General features: G+C 55.9%; 1 protein-coding gene across 1 annotated transcript; it reads right to left on the minus strand.

Moving 5' to 3' along the window:
- Positions 1–13,322: 13,322 nt before the first annotated feature.
- DOK2 (docking protein 2) lies at positions 13,323–17,354 on the minus strand. The gene is made up of 5 exons (XM_004591384.2): positions 17,228–17,354; positions 15,928–16,215; positions 15,578–15,662; positions 14,252–14,436; positions 13,323–13,970 (listed from the first exon to the last, which is right to left on the minus strand). Exons 1-5 carry the CDS (start codon positions 17,288–17,290, stop codon positions 13,386–13,388), a joined length of 1,206 nt encoding a protein of 401 aa, XP_004591441.2. The 5' UTR covers positions 17,291–17,354; the 3' UTR covers positions 13,323–13,385.
- Positions 17,355–18,827: the final 1,473 nt, after the last annotated feature.

An 18,827-nucleotide genomic window follows, 5' to 3' on the forward strand; every position in this document is an offset into this window, starting at 1 on the left:
AGCTGGTGCCAGGACTTGAGCCCACGCATCCTAATGTGGGATGTGGGCATCCCAAGCAGTACCCTCACGTTTAGCTCTCCCTACAGGTTTCAGAAAGCAGGAACCCCACCAACACCTTGACTTTGGCCTCCGGAACCTGAGGCAGCAGCTTCCTGCTGTTTTAAGCTAGACAGCCCCGGAGAGACCACGCTGGGACACTCATAGGGCTTCCGGGAGGAAGTCTCATTTGGGGGCTCTCAGGTTTCCAGTGTCTCCCCCCAACACTGGGTAATTTTCCTTTTTGCATGGAGAAACGCATGAGCAGGCTGAGGGCTTTCAGCAGGCAAGGCTCCTAACTAGATTTGAATAACACTCTTTTGATTTCATTACATTTATTTTTGTGACCACCACCTATTTCTGGCAAGTCATAACTGGGTTTCCTTGTGCAACCAACTGCTTCCTGTTCGGACCTATACATTAGGTTTAAAAACACATTCATTTAAGCGTAAATAGGATGTCACAGTAGAAGGAGTGGCAAGAAAACAGGGGTCGCTAAGAGTTGAGGGGGGCATGGATGTTGAAGGTTGGATGAAAGCTTCCAATCACAGGTGCGTAACAGAATGCCAACGGACCCACATGCAGCAAAGCAGCACTGTCCTCATCAGCCTCTGCCATTTCCTATAGGAGGACAGGCTCCCTGTGCCACCCCAGAAAGCCCACCTGACGAACCAGGCTCCACGCAGCATAGAGTTTTTTCGGAGGAGCAAGCTGATGCCTTCGATGAGTGACCTTGAGCAGTTCACACTCCACAGGAGAACGCAGCCTCATCCTGGGGCCTCCTCCTGCACTGCATCCTGTGTTTCTGGGATGTTAGTGAGTTCACACAGCCCCTACTCGCATTCTAAAAAGAGACCTTTGTCGCCGCCACCCAGCAGCGGCGACACTAAAAACACCGAGTCATACTCTTGGGGGTCCAGGAAAAGCTGGCAACCGGACCCTTCACTACCAAAAGCAGCTGCGTTTAAAACCTTCTCTCCGCTGCGCCTGTATCCATTGGTCTAAGCTTTCCTACCCGCTTTTTCCACCCTTCCTCCCGTTTTCCGCCACCCTTCTTCCCACATTTCTTACCGTACTCTCTGCTTCATTCCCCACAGTCTTTCTCCTCGTCGTCCCCCAGTTTCCTCGTCGCCTCCCAGTCTTTCTTCGTCGTAGTCTGTTGTCCGTCCTCTGTCCGTCTTCGTCTGTCTGTCTTCCCACTAGCTTTGACCCACTACTTTTATATAGTTCTCCACCAATCACTTCTCCCCGTGGGTCCACTTGGCGCTACGTGATAGGCCAGTAATCACCGCGGGGAAACTAGCCTATCCTGTTTACCTGCTGGCGAGACCAGCTCCGCCTCCTGGCCCTGGGCCAGCCGCCATCTTGCAACGGCCCCTCCCAATCCCAGGAGCGGCTTTAACACCCCGCTCCCCACAGACCTTCGGCCTGACACGGTAGCCTAGTGGTTAAAGTCCTCGCCTTACATGTGCCAGGATTCCACATGGGCATCTGTTAGTGTCCCAGCTGCTCCATTTCTCATCCAACACCCTGGGAGTGGCCTGGCAAAGCAGTCAAGGACAGCCCAAAGCCTTGGAACCCTGCACCCACGTGGGAGACCTGGAAGAAGCTCCTGGCTCCTGGCTTTGGATCGGCTCAAATCTAGCTTCTGTAGCCGCTTGGGGAGTGAATCAGTGGCCAGAAGATCTTTGTCTCTCCTTCTTTCTGTGAATCTGACTTTCCAATAAAATAAGATAATTTTAAAAAGAGAGACCTCAGCAGGTGTATGCTTGGCCTAGTCCTGCCTCTGTTTCTCACTTCAACTTCCTGCTAACACAGACACGAAGGGCAGCAAGGATGGCTCAAGTGCTTGGGACCCTGTCACCCAAGTGGAACTGAGCTCCTTGCTTCCGGCTCAGCCTCAGCCCAATCCTGGCCATCGTGGGCATGCTGGGGGTGAACCAGTGGATAGAAGGTTGTTTGGTCTCTCTCTTTCTCTCTCCTTCTCAAATACAAAGTAAATTTAATTGAATAAAATAAGCTTTAGGAAAGAAATGAATACATTCACATTCCTCGAAGTGGAATTCCAGATTCCAGCGAGCACAGGCAAGAGACGGCCTTCAGAGTGGGCAACAGGGCACTTCCAAAATCACATACTTGGCAACCTCTTTGTGCACAGCTGGCCTGCCTTCCCAGCAGCTTGGAGACCCCCCCCCCATCCCAGCTTTGCTTCCTTCCTTTCCCGACCCACATCTGCCCCTGGGTCACTACCTCCCACTCCATCAGGGACTAGACATTCTTAATTTTTTTTTTTTTTTTGAAAACAGAATATAGGTTTTGCTGCATCTATGCATGTACACACACACACACACACACACACACACACACACACGAGTTGGGGGCAGGAAAGGGCCAGGAAGAAAAATCAGCCTTGACAACCTAATAAATGTCAATTTCGGAGGGGGCTGAGCTGGAAGATGGATCCTCCGAACTTTAATTGGAGACAGGATGCTCTCACTTTGCCAGCACAGCCCGCCTCCCCTGCAGATGCCTCCTGCGATAGTGGAGCCTCTGCCTGCCTCTAATGGCCAAGGAGACTCCGTCTGTGGGAAGTCAGAAGGGAGAGGGCTGGGAGGCCATGCAGCAGGATTTGGGCCACCCAAGAGGCAAAGGATCGCTCCATCACCCCCCATGTAGCTAGGGATGTCTACCTCCCAGGGAGAGTGAGGCAGGGCTGGGAAGGTACTGCAGTACTAGCCCAGCACCACCTCGGTGAGCCTTTGCCTCAACACTTGCCCTCTCTGTGCCCAAGTGTGCCTCCGTTTGCAAGATGGGCACCGTCACGGGCACCGCAGCTGCAAGCCTGGTGAGATGGCGACAGGAGCTAGTCCTGGGAGCAACAGACCCCACAGGAGCTGCTCTGGAGTCAGCCTCCGTGAGCAAACTCCAGCAAACAGCCAGCCTTGTGGACGCCTAGAAAACCAGTTATGGCCGGCCTCCAAGCCCAAGCCTGCCAAGGCACACAGACCAACAGGCCTCTCCCAAACCCTGAGGAAATGTGCTTTCGTTTCAAGACCACACTGCAACTTCTCCAGAAGCCCCAGCATCTGCCTCCTGCAGCCCCCGGTCCCGGCCCTGGCCCACATCACGGCTCAGGGAACCAGCATCCGCACAGGGCATGGCGGTTGGCAATGCAATTCCTAATTTATCTTTTGGAATTGCTGACGCACTCTCAGGGTTCAAAGGCTGGCTGTACTTTTTAAGATTTGTTTTACTGATTTGAAATGCAAACTTACAAGAGAGAGAGGGAGAGAGAGAGAGATTCTAGCTGCTGGGTCACTCCCCTAAACAGTTACAAGAGCCAGAGCTAGGTCAGACGCCACATGGCAGTGGTGGAGAAAGGTGACAGGAAGAAGGCTCACGGTCTACCTCGTGGAGTCTGCCTAGGTTTTTCTTTTGTCGGGTTGCCACTGTGGCGCCGCAGATGGGATCTCTACTTGTGACATCAAGGTCCTCCATGGGTGCTCTTGTGTGAGACCTGGCAGTTCCGCTTCCGATCCGGCTCCCTGTTGATCATTTCAGAAGACAGCAGAGGATGGTCCAAGCCCTCGGGCCCCTACACCCACGTGAGACACACAGATGGAGTTCGAGGCTCCTGGCTTTGGCTTACCCAGCTCTGGCTGTCATGACTGTTTAGGAGAGTGAGTCAGGAGATGGAAGACCTTTTCTCTCCATCTCTGCTTCTCTCTGTGAATCTGCCTTTGCAATGGAAATAAATAAATCTTAAAAAGGATGACAGGGAAGGGGTTGGTGGCAGGGAGGTGTGGCTGGTGCAGTGGCATAACAGGCCAATCCTCTGTCTGCTAGTGCTGGCATCCCATACCAGTGCTAGTTCAAATCCCTGCTGCTCCACTTCTTGGCTCCCAAGGCCCTGGAGTCCTGCCCCCACGCCCAGGCATGCTCCAAGTGGGAGAACCACAGCATCCTGGCCTCCACTAGGTTCCGGGTCAGCTGCCCACAGGGGCCAAAGCTTCCCTCTGCCCAGAGCCCTTGACACTGGACCTTACTATTTGGCATAGCCACTGGGGAGCCAGGAAACAGAGGGCTTCTAGTGGGATCTCTTTGCTCTGACTCCTCTGGGGGCGATCCTGGGTCTTGACCCTGTAGTGGCACCTCATGGAAGCTCAATGAGCTAACAGATACCAAGTTGATAACACCCAAGGTAACTGTTGGCCACCGCAGACTCTGGGGTTACGGTGACGCCTGGTTGAGAAGCGAGACTTGGTTTTCACCTCCCCCATGCTCTAAGCCCCCTGAGGTCTACAGGAAGGAAACATAGCGGTAAGCATGTTCCACATGCTTCCACAAGCAGGTGCCTCCTAGAAGGCATGCCCTCTGTACCACGACCTCGTTCCTACAGCGGTGGCTACCACAAGAGGAAACGCCATGCCCACAGCCATGTGAAGCAGGGGCTCTTGTCGGGGGGCAAGGCTGGCTGCCCTGCGGTGTGAGAAGAGACAGCTCTCTAACACCAACTTGTAGGTTCAAGCAGAGGCACCTGCCAAGAGAGGAAAGTGCCCCACCCCCAGGAGGAGAGAGGAGCCTGGCCACGCCCCCAGGAGGAGAGAGGAGCCTGGCCACGCCCCCAGGAGGAGAGAGGAGCCTGGCCACGCCCCCAGGAGGTGGCTCTTGCTGCCACCTGGCACTGGGCCGTCCCACCAACCCCACTGCTGCTGCACGTGCGACAACCACAGACTCTTGAGGCTCCTGCCACAAAGCAAGGAAATGGCCCCTCCTCTTTCCTGTGCCAACCTCAACGAGAGGGATGCTACACACGCAGGTGTGTCTCAAGGGCTGTCTGAGGGAAAGGTGCTGGGTGGTAGGTCCTAGAGACAGGCTCCACCGCGGGCTCATTCACTCACGCCGTCCACAGCCTGTGCAGTTCTCGACAACTGCCCCAAGCAGCTCATCGCCTTACGACCAACTCTTTATTCCTTGGTCATGTCAGGGGTGCCTGCCTTACTCAGTCCCTTACTGTGCTTGGGGGTCTTAGGCTTGCTCCAGAGATCCTGAAGAGGCTGTCTGTCTCCTTCCTTTTAGAATGAATTCTCTTCTGTGTCCCTCACACCCTGGAATTCACCTGCCAATGCTCTAGACTGACTCCTGGCAGCGGCCCCCGCTGCACATTTAAATAAAGCCTGGGTGAGGCCAGCACTGTGGCATAGCAAGTTAAGCCTCCACCTAAGGTGCCAACGTCCTGAGTACTTGTTCAAGTTCCAGCTGCTCTCTTCCTGTCTCTCTTTCTCTCTGTATAACTCTGACTTTTTTATTATTATTACTTATTTTTATTGGAAAGGCAGATATACAGAGAGGAGAGACAGAGAGGAAGATCTTTCGTTCGATGGCTCACTTCCCAAGCGGCCGCATTGGCCGGTGCTGTGCCGATCCGAAGCCAGGAGCCAGGAGCTTCTTTCAGGTCTCCCACATGGGTGCTGCATCCCAAAGTTTTGGGCCATCCTCAACTGCTTTCCCAGGCCACAAGCAGGGAGCTGGATGGGAAGCGGGGCCACCGGGATTAGAACCGGCGCCCATATGGAATCCCAGAGCATTCAAGGTGAGGACTTTAACCGCTATGCTATTGCGTCAGGCCCAACTCTGACCTTTAAATATATAAAAGGGCCCGGGGCAATGGCTCAGTGGCTAAATCTCATTTTTTTCGTGTCCCAGGATCCCATATGGGCACTGGTTTCTGTCCTGACTGCTCCACTGCCCCACTTCCCTGGCTTCAGATCAGCTCAGGACCAGTGGATGGAAGATCTTTCTCTCTGTCTCCCCTTCTCTCTGTGAATCTGCCTCCCCAATGAAAATTAAATATAAATATAAATATAAATATAAATATAAATATAAATATAAATATATAAACAAAAATAAATATAAATATATAAATATAAATATATTAAATATAAATTTATATATATATAAAATAAAGAAATAAAGATGGTATTGCTTTCCTGGCAACTTTCCCCAAAACACATAGTACGGTAGAGCTAGTGGGAACCCAGGAGGTCTTCTCATCCAGGCCTCCCGTATTGCAGGTGGCATATAAAGTCCAGAGAGAAGAGCAGATGTTACCAACTCATCCGCCACCTCCCTTGGACAGGCAGGCAGATAAGAGACAGAGACCACAGACCCTTGCATCCTAAGCAGCCCCAAGAGCCCAGAGCCTGACACCCCTTCATCTCCCAGTGCCACTCCCTGCATCCCATGGGACTGCCCTGCCAAGCCTTCAGTCCATGCGGGCTGCCTGAGGCCATCCTGGCTTACCCTTCAGCTTCTCTGGGCTCTCAGACAGCCAACCAGGTCCCCACTCTATGTCAGCCAGGAGTATTGGAGAAACGGAGCCCAGCACAGGCGAGCCAACCCACCCCCTCACTAACTCGCCAACTGCTCCGTTTCTTACCTTGAGATTTCTCAGTGTTCTGCGCACGGAAAGGCTCCGCCCATCCACCCAGCTCCTCTAGATCCCAAGTTCCCCTGCTCATCACCACCATAGGCCACGGCCCCCTGAGTCCACATCCTCCCAGGCCCCCTCCATCTGCCCCAGCCCTTCCTGTCTTTAGGGTGGAAGCTGGGCCTTACAGCTGCTGCATAGTTGCCTACCCCAGAGAACATGCTCCCTCAGGCCTCAGGGCAACCCCAGGGAGGAGCGGTTCTCCTGGAGTACAGAGGCCGGGGGGCTCACAGCCTTCCTGGCAGCAGCGGGCATCAGGGAAGGAGCCACAGTAGAGCTGCCCTGGATCGGCCTCCCCTCGGGACTTGGAGCAGGGAAGAAATCCTTGCCAAGGAAGGCCAAGCTGGGAGGATTCAGGATTCACCCTTTGTACCTCCCCACCGCCATCCGATAAGTGCATAAAAGCTCCAAAGTGGTCCGCCTCCAGACATGTAGCCTCAGCATTACTGAAGTGGGCCTTTGCCTTAAGTACAGCTGTAAATAAATTCATATCTACCATCAATGCCTCTCTGAGAGGGATTTAAAAATAAACCCAGCCTTGGTGGCCTGGAGTGGAAAATAAGGACTGAGGCTTGGGTGTTATTCAGGGCCTCTCTGTAGTTGAAGACAGCCCACCCCTTGGAAGCCCAGCAGTTTTCTCAGCCCCAAGGTTGCCCTTAGCCTGGAGCCTGGCACCTGCAGGACTGGCTGCCCGCCAACATCTGGTCAGCCTCAAGGCTTTTGCTACTGCTCAGTGAGGACTGCAGCAGGGCCCAAACAGGGGGATGTCTCTGCATCCTACCTTGTAGGGCACCTGTGCCCCTATCCTGCCAGCTGAGCACAGGGGACTTTGCTTAATGTTTCAATCAAGAAATAATTATCTGGGCCCAGCACGGTAGCCTAGCAGTTAAAATCTTTGCCTTACATGCACCAGGATTCCATGTGGGTACCGGTTCCTGTCCCAGCTGCTCCACTTCCCATCCAGCTCCCTGCTTGAGGCCTGGGAAAGCAGCAGAGGAGGGCCCAAAGCCTTGGGACCCTGCACCCAAGTGGGAGACCCAGGTAAAGCTCCTGGCTCCTGGTTCCAGTCTGGCCAAGCCGAAGGTATTGCAGCCTTTTGGGGAGTGAACTAGCTCACGGAAGATCCTTCTCTGTGTCTCTCCTTTCTCTCTCTCTCTGTAACTCTATCTTTAAAATACATAAAATAAATCTTTTTTTAAAAAAAATGATTCTCCTAGCCCATGTTGTATCAGGCATTGCAGGAAGTTTGGGGCATAAAAACAGGAATGCAGGGCCAGCGAGATAGCTCAGCAAGCTAATCCTCCACCTGCAGCACCAGCCTCTCGTACAGGTGCCAGTTCAAGTCCTGGCTACAGCACTTCTGATCCAGTTTCATGGTTGTGGCCTGGGAAAACAGCAGAGCCTGGCCCAGGTTCTTGGACACGTGCACCCGTATGGGAGACATGAAGCCGACTCCTGCCTCCTGGCTTCGGATTGGCTTAGATTTAGCTGTTGTGGCATTTGAGGAGTGGACCAGCAGATTGAAGCGCTCTCTCTCTCTCTCTCTAAGTCTGCCTTTCAAATAGATAGATAAACTTTATAAAACAGGAGTAGGATGAGGAACAATTGGTTTGCAGTAGAGTGGGAGAGGCAGCAAACATCCTTCAGAATGCTGGGCTCTTTTCCCTCTAGTATTATAGAATTGTTAAATGTTTTTGCATCCCTGTGCCCTGCCTTTCCCAGCTTCCTCCTCTGGGGCCTGTTAGTACTCCCCGGAGCTCCTGGTGCTGGCCCTAGAGTAACAGGCATTCATACCCAGCCAGTAGCCCGCTGGATGCCCAGTGGGCCAGCTGCCAGGCTAGGGTGCAGGAGCACTCCCACATGGCTGCTCATTCCTCATCTCAAGCCGCAGTTCTAGCCTACAGAGCAGCATGCCAGCTCTCTCTCTCTCTCCTCTCTCTGGACACTTAGGCCATGCCCTGTTCGAGCCGGGGTGGTGATCCCAGCTCCAACAGCCCCACAAATGCATGAGAGCTGGGCGCCCCCCCACCCACTTCCTCTGCAGGAGCCATCGTCACGGAGAAGGCAGGGAGAGAGGCTGCAGGGTCAGATCCTGGAGGGGAGCGGGCTCCGTCTAATGCTGGACAACAGTGGATATGTCCAGAAGCCAGCTGGGCACCTGGGTGTTAGATGCCCCCTCCCAAAACCCCCCACTCTGCTCCTCCCTGCCCCTGGCCTTCCTTCCTGCCTCCCACCTTGTCCAGCTGCCCTCACTCCACACCCACACCCTGTCGAGTTTATAAATGGCCTTTACAGGAGGTGGGCACCTTGGCTAATTGAATCAGCACCCAGAAGGCTAGAGGCTGGTTAGCATCACAGCTGGAAGGTGGTGTTGGCAGCAGCAGCAACAGCTCCAGGCAGACTGGAGGGAGGAGCCTGCGCAAGCAGAGGCCCGAGAGATCAGCGTATGTTCTGGGGTTCTGAGTGTGGCCCAGTGCTGGACACCTACACCGCAGTGTGTGTGTGCTCCCAGCAGACTGTCGGACCCAACACACACACACACACACACATCTCTCTTTGGCTCTAGAAAGAGAAAGAGGGTGCGGGGCAGTGTTTTCGTACAACAGGTTAACCCACAGCCTGTGCCTAAGATGCGGCATCCCTGCTAACGTGCCTGGGAAAGCATCAGAAGGTAAGGGGTGGGCTGAGTGCTCACATCCCTGCACCCACATGGGACACCTGGCTTCAACCTGGCCCAGCCCCAAGGTGCCTCTATTTAGGGAGTGAGCCAGCAGATGGAAGAGCTCGCTCCCTCCTCTCACTCTTGATTTTATTCGAAAATCTTGAGTTACAAAGGAGAAACAGAAAGAGACAGATTTTTCCATCTGCTCATTCACTCCCTGGTTGGTCACAACAGCCAGTACTGGGTCAAGTCAAAAATCAGGATCCTGGAACTTCTCCCAGGTCTCCTACATGGGTGCAGGGGCCCAAGCACTTGGGACCATCTCTGCTGCCCTCACCGGGGCCTTAGCAGGGAGCTGGACCCGGAGTGCAACGGTCAGCAATAGAGCCATTGGTCGTATGGGATGCTGGTCTTGCAGACTGCTGTTTAAAACTAGCCTCCATAGATATTTAAAAGGAACACATACATGCAGCGGAAAAAAGGCAGAAAAGCAAGAGGCATGGCCGCATATGCCCATGGCAGACTCCTATCCACGTGGGGTGCCCACCCGGACCTCCCCTCCGAGGATTTAGCTAACAGAGCCAGTTTGCACGTGTCCTGGTCCCGGCGAAATTTCCTCTCCCTGTGTCACCCCGGAGCCCAGAGGGGCTCCCACTTCCAGCTGGGACCGGCCCCCGTCGACGTTCGGCTTCCCTTGGGGCCCTCTGCTGCAGCAGGCAGGCAGCTAGCCCAGCCACGCCCTTCCGGAATCCACGCTGCCGACACTGCCCTCCGGAGGCGCCCGGCTGGCTAGGGGCCGGACCGCGGAAAAGAGGCGCTTGCTCACCAACAGTGAGGGGCGGAGAGGGGGAAGGCAGGCCCCCAGCAGCTCCGTGGGAGCTAGCCACAGGGTGGCCCTGGCAAACACGTGGTTAGGGGAGGGGCAGTTTTCAGCTAGAGACCCCACCCCTCTGGGATGCACACCTCAGCAAGTAAATGCCTTTCTCCTAGGGGCCGAGCCACCGCCCGTCCCCCATCCCACCCTAAAGCTAACAGCCGCCACACCCCCGGTGGCTTTTTCCACGGGCTAACACTGCCCCCTGCTGGGCAGAGCTGGATGGTCACATCGGGTGAGGACGCTGGGCAGGTCGTCTGGCCTGACTTGAGACTCCAGACCCGCTTCCGTGGGCTCCGCGGTAGGAATGGGACTGGGACGATGCCAACAGGTGCGGCCCCCAAACTCCTTCAGTGAGGGGCAAAGCCTCGAACTTTAGGGGACAACGTACCCGGGAGACCCATTTATCCCTCGTTTCCCAGCCAGGGCTTTTCCTGTTCCCTCTTCAAACTTCAGGACTTCCCTAGAGGAAAGAGCAGAGGAGCAGGAGGGAGGGGAGGGGAGGGGAAGAAGTTAGTTCAGGGCCTAGAGCAATGGCTCAATGGCTAAATCCTCAGCTTGCAAGTTCCCATATGGGCGCTGCTGGTTCAGGTCCTGGCTGCTGCACTTCCCATCCAGCGCTTATGGCCTGGGAAAGTGGTAGAGGACGACCCAAAGCCTTGGGACCTTGTACCCATGTGGAAGACCCAGAAGAAGTTCCTGGCTCCTGGCTTCAGACAGGCTCAGCTCCGGCCATTGGAGACATTTGGGGAGTGATTCAGCAGATGGAAAATCTTTCTGTCTCTCCTTTTCATAAATCTGATCTGCCTTTCCAATACAAGTAAATAAATGTTTTTAAAATGATAGATCTTTTTCAAAAAGCCAACTGTTAAAAAAAAAAAAAAGAAAAAGAAGTAAAGTTCTGTTTTTAGAACCTGGATTTTTCTAGATAACCTCCTTGACCATCTCCCACGGCCACCATCTGCAGGTGCTGTTTCTATAATGCTTTATCTTGAGAGAGCCAGAGAGCTGTCCCCTTCCGGCCACGTCCTGGATGCCCACGATGACCAGCCAGGAACTTGAGTGGAGTGTTCCCACCGTGGGGAGTGAGGATGGGGAATGGCAGGAACCCAGCCTGCCGTGGGCACATAACCAGGGCCCCCTCTAACATGGATGCTTGTGTCCCAAGCAGGGTCTCAACTCCAGCATAACATGGTCAGAATCATCTTCCCCAGGCAGGGGTGCTCCTGGGCTGACGAAGGGCCTACATCCTAGCAAACCCTTCAGATGTTGGAAATATCTGTTGAAAACGTGATGAATCCACCCAAGCTTCAAACGTTGGGCTCTGCAATGTAGTGTGTGGTCGAGGGGCCAGCTGCTTCCTCGTTGTGTGCGGAGAGCTCGCCCTCATAGCTGCTGTCCACATCAACAGAAGACATAAGGCGCTAAGCCGGGCAAAGATCTAAGCTCAGACTTCAGCTGGGGAAGGGTGTGTGTGTGTGTGTGTGTGTGTGTGTGTGTGTGTGTGTCTGGTGGTGGCACAGTAGTATAGCAAGTTAAGCCTCTACCTGCATCTCATAAGCCAGTCCCAGCCAGTCCCAGCCACTACACTTCCACTCAGGAATGCAGTGCAGGATGCCCTCAGTGCAGGGGCCCCTCCCTGTCCGTTCGTGGGAGACCCGGAAGAAACTCCTGGCTTCTGGCTTCAGATGGTCCCAACTCCAGCTGTTGGCCTACTCATTTGGGGAGTGGACCAGTGGCTGGGCCCAGGTGTTCGAGTTGTCTTGTGTGCTTTTCCAGGCACATAAGCAAGGAGCACTGGGCCTGACCTCCCTGCTTTTCTCCTCTTAGTAGCCCCCAAGTCTCCCTCCCGGGACAGACACCTGTGCCTCCTCCTACCTTCACCCCTTCTGAGCAGTCCACTGTCTGCTCAGAAGAGAGCTGGATGGGAAACGGAGCTGCCGGGACTTGAACTGGGACTCGTGTGGGAAGCCAGCTTAACTGTCCCCCCCACCACAGCCCCTGCAGAGCAAGTGTTGCAGAGAGGAACACAGAGACTGTCCAGTGAGCAGAGGGCAGGAGATGACAGGGCCTCAACTCCTCAGCTCCCACGTGGTACACCTGCCCACAGAGCCAGCATGTGGCAGAGAGCAAGAATGTAGGGAGTTGGGACTGTGGCGTAGCAAGCTGAACCTCTGCCTGCATAGTTCAAGTCCCGGATGCTCCACTTCCTGATCTTGCTCCCTGTGAAGGTGTCTGGGAAGGCAGTGGAGCATGGCCCTAGCCCATGGACCCCTGCACCTATGTAGGAGACCTGGATGGAGTTCCAGGCTCTTCAGATCAGACCAGCTCCAGCTACTGTAGCCATTACAAGGAGTGAGCCAGCGGATGGGAGATCTCTCTGTAATTTTGCTTTCAAGTAAATAAATCTTTCAAAGGAAATGAAGATATTTCATCCCCAACTTTCAGTGGATGGATGCTACTGAGAGGTGCAAGGACTGGGCCTGAGTCAGGAGGTTCTGCCCCCTTGGGTGGATGAATGGATTAAAAGAAAGTAGCTTCCTTAAGCCAATCAGCTCTTGTCCTCCCCCACCCTCCATCTCACCCTGCTGTGCCCCCAGAAAGGCCCTCATCAGATGCAGGGCAGAGGCTCGCTGGTGCTCCCCTAAACCATCACTCCTCCCCAATGCCCCAGTCTGTGGTCTTCACTTACAGCGGGTGAAGGGGCTGGAGTTGTGGTGCAACAGGTTAAGCCATCAGCATCCTGGCTCAGTGTGCCGCTTCCAGTCCCGGCTGCTCCACTTCGCAGCCAGCTCCCAGCCAGTGCACCTGGGAAAGCAGCCGATGGTGGCCCAAGTGCCTGGACCCTGCTACCTCACATAGGAGACCTACCCCAGCCTTGGCTGCTTGGCTGTTCTGAACAATTCTCTCTCTGCCTTTCAAATAAATAAATATATGAATTAAGACAAACACTTTCCCAGTGCACTGTCAGTTTCAAAGGCACAGGTGCATGGGGGCCCAGGACAGGCCCTGGGAGGGGGACCTAGCAGTTGAATGAGAGGATGTCCATGGGAGTGCACCCCGGAGGTCCTGTCCTGGGAGCAACCATCCACTCAGAGACACTCCAGACACATTTTAATGCTACAGAGATCTCGGAAAACCTACAAGGGAAGTTCCTGCAGGGGGTAACCCCTCTGCCCCAAATGAGGCAGGGTGGAGAGTGGAGCCAGGCGGCAGAAGGGGTGTGCCCTTCTCCGCCCCTTCCCTAGCAGCCTCCTCCGGCACCTCCACCTCCATCCGCTAGCTCTGGGCCTGGCCACCGCTTAACCCCCCAAACTTTCGGATCACTTGGGGCCTTTCTTCAGAACCACGTTGTCATACTCGGCTCCCTGGGGCCAGCCAGAGGCAGACAAGTCCCGCTGGCCCTTGGCCCGCCTCTTCCACGCCTCAGGGCCCCGCGGAGCCTCGTCGGGGCGATCGCGGAGGGACAAGGTGGCCACACCCTCGGGCTCATCGTAGATGTGTTCCGGTGCTGGCGACGACACCTGCTCCTCGATGATGCTGTCGTACAGAGGGTCCAGCAGGAGCTGGGGGGGTACCGCCAGCGCGCCCCGGAGGAGGTTGTGGCCCAGCGAGCGTGGCATGGCGTCGAAGGGCACGGCGTACTCCCCTTCGGTGCCCCGAGGCTGCGCAGCAGCTACGGGCGTGCTGGAGGAGGGGCGCGGCAGCGGCAGAGAGTCGTGCGGCTGCGAGTAGGGGCTCTCGGGGCGGGGCCGGACTTCGAGCAGCTGGCCCGGGGGCTCGGCCTGCTTCTGCACGTGGACAGCCTCTTCCAGGACTGCAAAGATCTCATTGCCCTGCCGGGTTTCGAACTCGAAGTTGCCCTCCCCAGAGACACAGCGCCGGCCTGCCTCAAAGGAAAAGGTCACCTGGGGAGGAGGAGGAGGAGGTCGTTGTACTCGGGGCAAGGATAGGGGTGCTGGGCTGACAAGCCTACTTCCTCCAGCTGCAGTCTCCGGCCGGGAACCCTGCAGCCTCCAGCCCAGCGCAAGCAGGAGCGCGCTTCCAGCGCCGGACACCTGCGGCTTCTAGTTCAAGGCCAGACACCTGTGGCCCCCAGCGAGGAGTGTGCAGAGCCTCTTGGCCCGCCGATGCTCCTCACCCCCGCTGGCCCCACCTGCCCTAGCTGCCCCCAACCCCCCGGACTCACCTTGTCCCTCCCAAACCGCCGCAGAAACCTGTAGGGCCAGTCGTACAGCAGCGTGCCTGGCTCGGTGTCACTCCATAGCTCCAGGGTGCTCTCCCGCGCTCGGAGGATATAGGAGCCCCGGAGCCGGCATCTCTCGCTGGCTTCCGTGGGCCTCATGGTCACCGCAAACTCCTTGCAGGGAGCCACTGGACAGTCAAGAGGACAGAACAAGTGGAAAAGAGAAGGCCTGCAAGCTTCTCAACGTGGCTGCCTGGGACCTCCAGGAAAATCACCCCGTTTCCAGGCGCCCCCTGCCTGGATGGGAAATGCTCAGCTGGCCACAGCCAAGGCAGGTACCCTGTAGCTCCACCTCCTGCAGGTATAGCCTTCAGCCACATCCACCGGAGCTGCCCACACCGTTCCGGGTGCTGTCCCCAGAGCCACACACACAGCCTGGTCTTCACACCATCTCTTCCACTAAACCAGCCTGACCCAGCCTCAGCTGCTGATGCTAACAGGTGCCCTGAGTAGGTGGGGCTTCGATGGAAAGTGGACAATGTCTGTGTTCACACACACCCAGTCCAGCCTGAGGACAGAGAGAAGCTGAAAGTGGCACCTCCCGCCTCACCCAGCCAAAAGCTCCTGGCCGCCAGGCACCTGTGCAGCCAAAGTCAGAGAGAGGTTTTTGTTTTTTGGTTTTTTTGGTTTTTTTTTTTTTTTAAATAGGGCTGGTGTGGTGGTATAGCAAGCCAAACCTCCTACTTTGGGCACCAGCATCCCATAGGGATGCAAGTTCATGTCCCAGCTGCTCCACTTCCAATCCAGTTCCCTGCTAATGGCCTGGGAAGGCAGTGAAGGATGGCTCAAGTGCTTGAGCCCTTGCATCTGCGTGGGAGATCTAGAAGAAGCTCCAAGCTCCTGGCTTCAGACCCATGCAATTGTGGCCACTGCGGCCATCTAGGGAGTGAACTAGCAGATGGAAGATCTCTCTTCCTGTCTCTCCTTCTCTCTCTGTAATTCTACCTTTCCAATAAATCTGCAATGTTTTTTGCAGACAATTGCTCAGGTAAAGAGGTCTCAGGGCACCCTCACTTGGACCCGTCAGCCTTGTCCTCTGCCAGCTACCAGCAGAGGGGCCTGGGCAGGACAGGGGTGAACCTGCACTGAGATGGTCTCCCCAACCTTGGGCAGCACAGGAAGTGATGGGGAAAGGCTGATAAGACGACTGGCCCAGGTTGGGGACAACCACAAGGCAGGAAGACTCAGGGCCCCTCACCTCCTCCGAGCCACACCCGGAGTTGGGGGTGGAGGAGGGGTGGGAGAGCTGGAACAGCCCCGGCCCCTCACCTGCAGCCTGGCTGTACAGTTCATTGTCTTCCATGTGGGGCTGGCCACTCTTCCACTCCAGCCCTGACAGCTCCTTCCTCTGTTCCTTCGGGGTGGGAAGAGGTAGGGGACAGAGAAGGGGAGAGGCCACATCTCATCAACCTGGGTAACCCCAAAAGCCCACCTCTGACCCCAGCCTGCCAGCCCTGGCTGTATTCTGGACCGATCTCCACCCCCGCCCCCCCACACACACCACTAAGGAAGCACTCCATCACCCTGACCTTGGCGTCCAAACACCTACCCACAGGAAGTGTCCACTGCCCATCCCCCACCCCTTGTCCCTTCTGCTCCCTGGGGGTCCCACTACTCACAGGAAAGGCCAACAGGCTGATGGCCTGCACCCAGGCGCTGCGCTCGCCTGTGGGGGCTGCCAGGAGGTATACACGCTCCTTGGTCTCCAGGAGGAAGGCGCTGGCGTCCTTGGGGCTGCTTGCCTCGGCGCCGGCCTCAGCCACCCGCAGGCAGTCGCTCAGGCGGATCACTCTCCGGGCAGCCTCTCCCCGCCACGGCGGCGGCTTCTCCAGGCTCTCCTGGAGCTCCAGGCGGGCCTGGGCGCAGCCCGACTCCGCGTACAGCACTGCCCCGAACCGGCGCCATTTCTGAGCTCAGATGCGTGGGAGATGGGGCGCGGGCCGAGGGCCGGGAGGGGGAGCCACCCCGGAGATAGAGAGATTGTGAGCGTAGGGCAAAGACAGTAGGGCTTTTTTTTTTCTGGGTGGTGGGAGGGTGGGAGAGTGGGAGATGGGGAAGGGATGGTTGCGGGGAGGGGAGGGGTGGTTAACAGGGCCGGCTGAAGTGAGAGAATGGGGAATGGGAGTTGGACCAGAAGCAGCCAAGACTAAGAGCTGAAACAGAGAGGCTGCGTAAGGCAGCAGGAGGCACAGCCCTGAACCACAGCGGTGTGCAGCCTGCCAGCAGACGGGAGGCCCACCGGCGGGTGTTGGAAGGGTTGGGAAAGGAGTGCCAGCCTCACCCCCTACCCCTCCACCAGAGGCACGATTCTTATGCTAAACCAGTCCTAAGAGAAGGACTATCTCGAAAAACTTCTCTCCAGCCCCCTGAATTTTTCTGCTTGACAGGTAGGACCAAGAGAGAGAGAGAGAGAGAGAGAGAGAGCGAGAGCGAGCGAGAGCAGGGGACAGGGAATGACCTGGGTGCCGATGGCTGGGCATGGAGACTGCACACTTCCTCATTCAATGAGGTCAAGGAGGGAGGAGGCTGGACACCCCTGGAGCTACAACTCCCTGAGCAGCCCCACCATGCCACCTCGCCACTCCGCCCGACTTCATGCCAACCAGATGCCACCCTCACCAGGGTGGGGAAGGAGCAAGGACCCTCTGGTCCTACACTGGTCCTACACTGTCCCCCACCCCATTCCTTCCATCCCTGTCCAGGCTGGAGCACAAGAGAGCAAGAGCTAAGTCAGCACCCCAACCCTCCCTCCCCCGTCCCGCCTGGGCCCTCAGCCCAGGGCGCATGCTGGGGGGGCTTGGCAATGGGAAGAAGAGTTCTGAGGTGGAACTCCAGCTCTTCTAGCCCCCTCCAGCAAGGGACCTGGAGCCTGAAGCTCCCTCCCTGCCAGCCCCCGGTGCCTGGGCCCCTTGCTCCCACCTTTGCGAACGCCTGCTGCTGCTGCAGGTACAGAGAGCCCTGCTTCACGGCCACCGCCTCCATGCTCTGACCATCTCGGGGCTCTCGGCCGGCGTCAGCTCCCTCCTGCCACTCCGCCCTCCCCCTCCTCCTCTCTCAGCTTGTGTGTTCCCCCTTCTCTCAAGTTCATTTCCTCTCTGCCTAGGGTTTTCTGCACTATTCTGGTCCGCTGGCTGGCTGACGACAGGCCGATAGGCCCTGTGGTTTCTTGCTTTCTGTGTGCGTGTTCTTTTTTTTTTTTTTTTTTCTTTTTTGATGAGTTGCACACTCAAGCTTCTTGAATCTCCAATGAGAAGAAGAAATAAACATCCAAAAAGGCTACCTTCCAGCTCCTCCGAGAGCAGCCACGCAGGGACAGAGTGCAGCATGGGGAGTCATCAGTACAATCAGGGACAAAGACGACCCAGAACCTCAGCACCCAGGCGCGACCCAAGGAAGCAGGCCCCCAAGCCGCTAGACGCCTCCTGAGCTGGAAGCTGAAAGAACCCTTAGAGAGCAAATCGTAACCTACACGAGGGCTTGAAGAGATCTGAGGCACTTGTTCAAGGTCATCCAGCTGGCAGCCAGGTCTCTGAACTTGGTAACGGCTGGACAACACTCAGCACATAGATACGAATCAGCCTGTGTGGACACACCAACCAGACAATCTCTCTCTCTCTCTCTCTCTCTCTCTCTCTCTCTCACACACACACACACACACACACACACGCACATGCACACGCCACCTTTCCACTCCATAGGAACATGCCCACCTGCCAACACACAGTCAACATTCCCTCCGGAGAATGGAGCAGCTCCTCCACTACATCGTACCTGTTGGGTGCCACCGTCCTCCCAGCCTTTGTGAGCAGTGGAAAGCCACCGGTTCCATCAGGAAGTGATTTTCCTAAGGATCTATTTGAGAGGTAGAATTACAGAAAGAGAGAGACAGAGAAACCAAGGGGGAGAGAGGCAGGTTTTCCCTTCAGCGCATCACTCCTCAAGTGGCTTCCTCGACCACGACTGGGCCAGGCTGAAGCCAGGAGCCTGGAACTCCATCAGGGTCTCCACGGGTACAGAGGACCAAGCCCTTGGGCCATCTTCCTCTGCTTTTCCAGGCACACTAGCAGGAGCAGCCAGGATTTGGACTGGTATCCATACAGGATGCACGCATCACAGGCAGCCGCTTAATGCCCAGTACACAACAGCAGTACTGGGAAGTGACGTACAATAACAACAGCCTAAATATATACATTTGAAATCATGTTTATTTTATTTAGGAGGCAAAGAGACAGAGAGGTGGAGAGTAAACTCTCTCATCTGCTAATACAACAGCCAGGGCTGAGCCATGTGGAAGCCAGGAGGTTGAGAACTCACCCCAGGTCTCCCCTATGTAGGAGGCAGGGTCCCAAGCAACAGCTTGAACCATCATCACTGCCTCCCAAGGCGGAATCACAGACAGTGCTGGGGCTTGAACTCAGGGAGTCTGAGGTGCGCTACGGTGTCCCAAGCAGTGTTAACTGCTGAACCAAACTCTTGCCCCATATATATTTTTAAATCCTTTATAGATTGTTTTTATTTG

The sequence above is a fragment of the Ochotona princeps genome, chromosome 32, assembly GCF_030435755.1.
Source record: "Ochotona princeps isolate mOchPri1 chromosome 32, mOchPri1.hap1, whole genome shotgun sequence".
In the NCBI taxonomy this organism is placed as follows: domain Eukaryota; kingdom Metazoa; phylum Chordata; class Mammalia; order Lagomorpha; family Ochotonidae; genus Ochotona; species Ochotona princeps.